This window comes from Phodopus roborovskii, unplaced genomic scaffold, assembly GCF_943737965.1.
Source record: "Phodopus roborovskii unplaced genomic scaffold, PHOROB, whole genome shotgun sequence".
NCBI classification, from domain to species: domain Eukaryota; kingdom Metazoa; phylum Chordata; class Mammalia; order Rodentia; family Cricetidae; genus Phodopus; species Phodopus roborovskii.
The window spans coordinates 11,348,982-11,356,770 of record NW_026126549.1 but is presented as its reverse complement, the minus strand read 5'-3'; the positions used below and the strand labels follow the sequence as shown (position 1 = coordinate 11,356,770).

At 42.6% G+C, this 7,789-nt stretch overlaps 1 protein-coding gene across 4 annotated transcripts; it reads right to left on the bottom strand.

Annotated features, from left to right (window-relative positions):
- Positions 1–1,270: 1,270 nt before the first annotated feature.
- On the bottom strand, positions 1,271–6,946 carry Fam170a (family with sequence similarity 170 member A). Of its 4 annotated transcripts, none has more exons than XM_051200884.1 (4): positions 6,809–6,946; positions 3,833–3,979; positions 2,262–3,020; positions 1,271–1,398 (listed from the first exon to the last, which is right to left on the bottom strand). In XM_051200884.1, exons 1-4 carry the CDS (start codon positions 6,876–6,878, stop codon positions 1,304–1,306), a joined length of 1,071 nt encoding a protein of 356 aa, XP_051056841.1. In that variant the 5' UTR covers positions 6,879–6,946; the 3' UTR covers positions 1,271–1,303. The 4 variants fall into 4 exon arrangements, with proteins under 4 accessions (XP_051056841.1, XP_051056843.1, XP_051056842.1 ...); XM_051200886.1 differs by having other exon boundaries at positions 2,289–3,020; XM_051200885.1 differs by having other exon boundaries at positions 3,839–3,979.
- Between the last annotated feature and the right edge of the window lie 843 nt (positions 6,947–7,789).

Here is a 7,789-nt window from a genome sequence, read left to right as displayed (position 1 = left end):
GATGACTCCCAGGGTCTTTGTTTATCAAGATAAAACTAGGAAGTCCTCATTCAAGCATTAAATTTAGGCAAAATTTCCACTAGGATTTTTTTTCTTATGGGTTTGTTTGTTTGTTGTCTATTTTGCTGGGGGGGTTGTTGTTCTTCCTTTTTTCTTTCCATTACAATCTTCTGAAATGATTGAGTATATTAGTGTGTTCTGATTCCTTCCTTGTTTATTTTTTTGGTTAATCTAGTATGCATTTCTGCCATTAAACTTTCAGAAAAAAAAATTTTATTATGAAACTGTTTTTGAAATGCTAACAACTTAGTATGACTACAAAGATAAGAATAGACACAAATGAAAAAGAGAAAACATACCAAAAAATGCAATCTTTGCCTTCTCACATTTTGAATTATAGATTTCCTGTGTCATGTTGTTCTATATTGCCTATCTCATCCCTAATGGTGTAGTTATTGTATCAGAATTGTTTAGCTTTTTAATCTTTATACCAGAGATCTGAGTGGCTTACTCACTGCATATACCATGTTTGAACTCCATCTTGGAGTAGTTTGTGTAATTGCTTTTACTGCTGAGTTTTACAACTTCCCATATTTTCTTCTTGTTCATTAAGATTTTTTATTAAGTATTTCTTAATGTTCAGTTTGAAAATTTTCTTTTAGCTTTTCTTTATATGGCAATGTATTTACTCCTTCATTTCTAAATAACAGCTTTGCCTGATATTTAATCACATTGACTGTTTTTCTTCTGTATTGTAAAACTTTCATGCTGAACTTTTACAGTGATCTAGAAAAACAAGAAGTGTCAAGCCCACTCCAAGCCAGTAAATGTATTCACACAGTTTCTTTCTAACCCCATCTGTCCTCTAGGCTCCTTTTTTACTCTGTTCAGATTCAGAGACTGCCCCTCACCTTTCAAAGGTGGGGGACAACCTCACAACTGGCTTCAAAATCAACCCTCAATGTCAATATCCCTGTTGTCCCAGTGAGAGGCAACAATGGTCGGCTCAAAGGTGCTAGGGTCAGATTTTAAAAGACCAGTCAGGATAAGAATGGATAAGAAACAAAAATAAAGAGAAAATAACATTTTAACTCATCTGGATGAGAAAGTGTGTGTTAAGTGGAAGATTTTCAGATACACAGTTGCAGTCTCAGTTGCCAGGCCCATAGTTATCTAAGACAGATATTAATGTTTCAGTGAAACCTCTTTGATCAATTTCTAGAGATGGGAAGATGGGCAGCCAGATTATTTTGCTAAGAACGCAGCCAGGCACGGTTTGGAAAACAATCTTTATTGCATATGATTACGTGTCCGACTGAGTGTTGGTCTTTTCATCTTCCTTTATACTATTGCCATTCTGTCTGCGTCCACTGCCGCCTTGGTGGTCCTTTCTTCTTCCTGGGTTGGAGAAAATAAATAGAGTAGAACAAGAAGAGATGAGAAATGCCATGACTACTGCTAATAGATTACCCTTCACTTCTATCTGATCTCTGTAGTCATGCACACACCACACTGAGTTCATTTCCAGCTCCTCTGCAGCAAAAAGTTCCAGAACATGCCCAGGTTTCTTGAGAGAAACTCCTTTTCTCCTCTGCATTCCCGTTTTCCCCACAGGGCTATGACCGTGGACCAAGAAGCCTCAGATCCAAACCTCTGATCCCGCTGGGTTGGTCCCTATCCTCTCTCCAGGCCATTCCTGTCCCCCGAGGTTGTGCTGAGCTGTGTGACCAAAGGAACAACACAATTTCCTTTTAAAGTAGAGGACCAACCATCATGCAGGAAGAGAAAAAGTTCCCAGTCAAAACTCTCCAGTTTCTCACTTAATAAAGGTCATTTTCCCTGGGAGAACTGGCTATGCCTCCAAACAGCCCAGCACAGCCCTGCTTTCTGTTCTGTATGCTATTCTGTGATACTCCTATTCCTGTGGGCCTTACCTCTAGCAAGGGATGGCCACCCCATTTTTTTCCAGGATCCTCTAGCCCCAGAATCTCAGTGGCTGTGTGGAAACCAAAATAAGGACACTTCTTAATGAGTAAAAGTGCTCTGTCAGCCCTTAGAAATGATCTGAACTTCCTGCAGGAGCTGGAAAACTCAGGACAAATCCCAACTGAATGTTAAGATTCCTGAGTGAGAAGGAGAGAGCCTGCTTAATCCCCCTTCTGGCGCTCCCAGAGCTGACAAACCATGCCCCCATCTTCCTGATGAAGGCGCAAGCTTGCACTGGACGGACAGATTGCTCAGCCGACCCAGCCCTTGCTCACTTCTGTCCTTTGGAGAATCAAACATACAGCCTGGACACTGGCTCCAGGGTTGCTTCGTCCCGTTTTCCTCTGTGGGCTGCTGCTCCTCAGCCTTCTTTGCCTTGTGTTTCTCTTTCTCCTTGTTGTTGTTCTCTTCCTCCTTCTGGGTGCTCTCTGGTGTCACGTTGCCGATCAGCTGCGCCATGGTGAGGTGGAAGACGTGGCAGCTGAAGCCCTCCCTGATCCCGTACTGCACATGCTCTTGGAGGCTCTCTATGGTGGCAAAGCCTCTGCAACAGGCCATGCACCTGAAGCCATTCTCCATGGTAACCAGCCAGTCAGGCGTCTTGGCCCTAGGTCTCTCTTCAATCATGGGTGACCCAGGTGGGCTGTCTGACTCTGGCTTTTCTTCATGTTCTTTTTCTTCCCCGCTGGGTTCACTGTCCGACAGGGGATTTCTGGTGGACACATCGGAGGGTGGGGTGCCCACCCACACACCCTCAGGAAGGGTGGCTTCTTCCATCCTTGGTTGCTTTTCTGGGGACTCTGAGGTTTCCTTTGTGTCCCAGGAGACAGCCACACCTTTTTTCATTTGTACCTGCATGTAGTATATTTTCATACCCTTATCCTCTTTGTCTGTACACAGGGAGGACACACAAGTCTTATAAGATGGACAGGATGAGAAGGGACGTTTGGAGGTGATATTAGTGGCATCTCCTTCTGGAACCTGGTCTAGTGGTAGTGTAGACTTGGAACTGTCTTGTTGTGATTGCCGGGTTCCTGGTAATTGAAATTAGAAACATAAGAGCATCTTCAGAGAGGGACCATGAGTGAGAGTATGTGCGACACAGGAAAAGCGTCCTTGGGGTGATATGACTGAATGATGAGCTTGGTGTTTACTATTTGCTTTATGTGGTGGTGTATGCGCTGTCGGTTTTTTTGTGTATAGGGATATTAGCATATGATGTGTACTTAGGAGTGTGGAGTATGATAGCACGAAATGAAACGTGTATGAAGCAGAGGTAGACTGTGTGTGCTGTGAAGATGAGATCCCGTGACCTCACTGTTGTGACATTTGTGGCATGCAAGCTATGGTGCTCAAGGACAGCATCATGGGTCATACATTTTCATGTTGGGTATGTACTGAGAATGTACATATCTGTGTGGAATGTGGCTGTGTGTGAAGTCTATGAGTCCATGCTGGGTAGTCCCACTGGCTATGCTGAGCAACTATGCAGAACTCTGAATGCAGATCCAAAAGCAGAAGCCACACAATTCTACTAAAGGTGCTTATCTGGTCCCTCAGCCTGCTGCCCCAAGCCCAGACCCTTCTATCTACTGTTTCGTGACTTCTCGCTATGAAGCCATGGCTCATAATCTCCTACACCAAATGCCAACTCCCTAGCAGCTCTGAATTGTATGTAGTTTCCTCTATAGAACCTCTATAGAGCAGTCCCAACTTCCCTGGACTTCCTCTCAACCTTGTCCTTGAATCTATATGCCTTTTGCACTGCACTCTGAGTCCCGCACCCAAAGAGTTTCACCCAGGAAGCCCCATACCCAAAGTGTGTCACACCCAAGGAGCCTCGCACCCTTACTACGATGGATGAGCTTGTGTGGAGAAGAAACACAGGAGAAGTATTCTGAGGCAGAGGAGACCTCCCCTACCCCTGGGCTCTGGGCTTTGGCCACTCCAGTGGATTCGGGCTGGGGGACATCCTCTTGTGACTTTGAAATCCCTGAGAAAGGTATAAAAGACACAAAGATATGGTGGTTGGCCATGTTTGTACATCATTTACCTATCTAACAAATATTTACTGGTGTCTGACAGAATTAGCAATTAAAATTAATGCACATGGCTTGGAATCTGGCCCTAATGGGTACTCTAGTACTCAATCACAGCCACAGTTATTTTATTAGTGTCTTCATTTAAAAAAATGTAAGAGTAGGGGCTGGAGAGATTGCTCAGTAGTTGAGAGTACTGGCTACTCTTGCAGAGGACCTGGATTTGATTCCCAGTGCCCACATCGTAGCTCACAACTGTCTACAACCCCAGCCACAGAGGATCCAATACCCTCTTCAGGCCTCTGCAGGCACCACACATACACTTGATGCATAGATACACCTGCAATTAAAAAATCATACACATAAAAATAAATAAAACTTTAAAAATAAATAAGGCCAGAGGGTGATGGCACATGCCTTTAATCCCAACACTTGGGAGGCAGAGACAAGGGGATCTAGGAGACCTCAGTGAGTCCAAGGCCAGCCTGGCCTACAAAGCAAGTTCCAGGATAACCAGGGCTGTTACATGGAGAAACAATGTCTTTAATTAATTAAAGTGACATATACAAGACATCCTTTAATAAATGTGATGTGCTGAAAACAGTAGAAATATGGTCTCTCGGTAGGGAAAGAGCAGTTAGGGAATATGTAACCTTTCCTTTGTGGCCTATGTTTGTTAAGTATGTTTCATTCACTAAAGAAATATTTAATAAATAACTATTATGCATGAGGCAATTTCTAGGCTCTGAGAATACTGAAGTCCATCTTTGAACTGGGCTTGAAAAGCAGGCACTGAGCAGAAATAAGTAAATATATGGTAGGTCGGTTTATGGTGAGTATATAAGGATTACCAGACGTAGTAAATAAAGATGCCTGATATACAATTAAATTAGAATTTCAAGTAAGCCACAGACAGATTCTTAAAGTAGATATGTCTATATGTCTTATAGAGTACTTAGTACACATTCATACTAAACAATCATTGTAACTTACCTAAAATTCAAATTTAAGTATAGTCTATATTTTATTTGGCAACCATAAAAAAAGGTACAGATGATTCTTTGTTTTATTGTGGTTTTTACAAAGCAGGCCTGGTGTTGTTACACATATAGTGTTTCTCAGATGTGACATACTATCATATGACTGGCCCTAATATATGGTATTTTGGAATATCCTAAAGCATTTATGTTTATGTGGTACTCACATACACACACAAACACACACACAGTAGAATTCAGTGTGTGAAGAGAAGACATCATATACATGGACATGTGTGCGCAGGTAGAGGGATGGAGTGTTATATAGCCATTGTTCTCAAAGTATGAAGGTGTGGCACATCTTTCTGTATCAGAGCACATAAGAGAAATGGGTGGCTATCTCATGGAAGACCCTTATGAGAGCTTTAAATATGTCACCACATGCACTGAGTGTCAGCCGAGTGTAGGGAAGAATACAATAACTTCACCTTCCGTACTTCAGACTTAGTGACACTCTCCCAATAAAGACACTTGGGCAAGACATTCTAAAATGTAAGGGAACGTGGGGGAGTCAAAGCCCCTCGCCTTCACTTTCCTGGAGCTGCCAGTTAGAATTTGGCAGTGCTTCCAGCTGCTGCTCTGTTCTCTGGGCTCAGCCCACAGTCTGTAGCCCAGGGCCCATGGAAGCTGAGGGGTTCTACTTGGGACAAAAGTCACCATCTCAACAGCTAGGCTGGGCTTGATTCGACCCTGCTTCCTACACATGACAGCCCTTTATAGCAAGCCACTTATTTTTTAATTATGTATTTATTTTTATTATATAGGTGTGTGTGTGTGTGTGTGTGTGTGTGTTTTGCCTGAATGTATTTATGTGTACCATTTAAATTCCTGGTGCCCAATGAGTTCAGAAAAGAGAATCTAATCCCCTGGAACTGGAGTTACCGATGGTGGTAAGCCACCATGTGGGTTCTGGGGCTGAAACCCAGGTCCTCTTGCAAGAGCGGTAAGTCCTCTTAACCATTGAGCCCTCTCTCCAGCCCACAAGCTATGTTTTTACATGCAATAATTGCAGTTATCGTGCATCCTAGGAAACAAGCCAGCAACTATGAGTGTCCTCTGCTTTCTCTAGGGTCCTGGTGAGTATCACCCCATCTGTCATGACCTTGGTCTCCAATCAGACCCTTTCCTTTCTTTTCATTTTCTCTGGAAAAGCTAAAAACCTGCACATCCACAGACTCTAATGGGCCACTTATAAATATTTTCTACTCAAGGAATAAAATCTTCATGGTCTTAATATGGCATCAACCCTAGACCAACCCTTAACCTTTTGAATATGCATTTTATTTCTCAAAATATTTCTCAGGCCCTTTAACTCATTAGACTACTCTTTACTCTGTCCTAAAAGACTTGGTAAAATTCAGTTTTCTAGCAGTCCCCATCAAGTCTCCAAGGGGATTTATTATTCCAAGGGGGAAAACATAAAAGAATAAGAGATATGAACTCAGAAAGGGATCTCTGAAAATCTGCACCTCTGAGTCATATACCTGGGACCTCAGCAAGCTTGTAAGTCCATAGTTCCAAATGCCAGTGCTCAGGAAATTCCAAAGTTCATACAACAACACAACTGACTATCTTTCTGCTGTGGGAACTGTCTCACACCACTGAAACCCTAGAGATAGATCTGGCTGTATCAGCTGATAGGTGATTACTGCCTTTCTGCTTCACCTGAATCGTCCTCAGTCATTCCTGGGCAGCTCAAGCCAACCAGCATCCCTTGTGGCCCCAGACAAGCTGCCCAGCACGTACCTCCTGACTTCTCATCAGCTTCCTCGGACTCTTCAATTTCCAGATGTTTCCTCTTTTGTCGCCGTTTCATAGTATCAGCCAAAATAGTCCCTTAAAGGATACTTAAAGTCCAATTTCACCTTTTCTCTACAGGTTGGCAGTCCCTTTTTTCCCTTCAGGAAATCCGTTAAGATAAGTCAACTCAAATTTAAAATAAAAATAATCAAGTCTCTTAACTGGCTGAAGAACTCAGATCACTTAATCAAACAGCAGCCCTGCCCAGTGTTCACTACACTGCATGGCTGTTAAGGGTCAAAGGTTACAGGCCTACTGGAGCATTCTCAATGATGACATCAGAGAATTCTATGGACCTCAGTCTAGCATAGTAGCCCCTACAGCTTCAGAAACCCTCTTTGCAAGAACAATTCCTTTCCCCCCATAGAATCTCTCTAAGGAATTCAACTCTGGTCTCTCAATTGTGGCAGAATAGTTTAAATGTTAACATGTTTCTACTTCACTTTTTTTCTTTTCTCCTCTTATTTCACCCTTTCATTTCTGCCCTTCAGCAGGTAGCAAGCTTTGTGATCAATGCTCATTTCTCAGAGCAGAGGTATTGGCATGGCTGAAATTGTTGATAAATTGTCTTAGAGCCGCAAACTTTGCATAAAACAATACTGAGCCAGAAATATAGCATAGGTAGAATTATTTTTTTGGATTCACGTTCTTCTTATTCTACTGAAGGTATGAAAAACACCAATTAGATCAGAGGCGTATGTAAACCGTGGGAAAGAGGGGCCTTGATATATAGCTGGGGAGATAGATACATAAAAAATGCCAAAAGGAGACTGCTGCATTGTCCAAATAAGAGACAGAACCATGCCAACCTGTCCTACTTAAAGTTCAGGAGCCATGACGGTCAGGTACTCTGATAGCCACCCTCAAAGCCACAGTCCTGCATGATTTCCAAAAACAGATGGATAGAAATACACACAAAGCAAGAAA

What these genes read in the sequence shown, in the direction of transcription:
- Fam170a (XM_051200884.1), bottom strand. Translation starts at nt 6,878, where the DNA reads ATGAAACGGCGACAAAAGAGGAAACATCTGGAAATTGAAGAGTCCGAG. An exon ending in GCTCATCCATCGTAGTAAGG is followed by an intron (nt 3,021 to 3,832) that starts GTGCGAGGCTCC and finishes TTCAATTACCAG; the next exon opens with GAACCCGGCAATCACAACAA. An exon ending in TGATTCTCCAAAGGACAGAA is followed by an intron (nt 1,399 to 2,261) that starts GTGAGCAAGGGC and finishes TCTCCAACCCAG; the next exon opens with GAAGAAGAAAGGACCACCAA.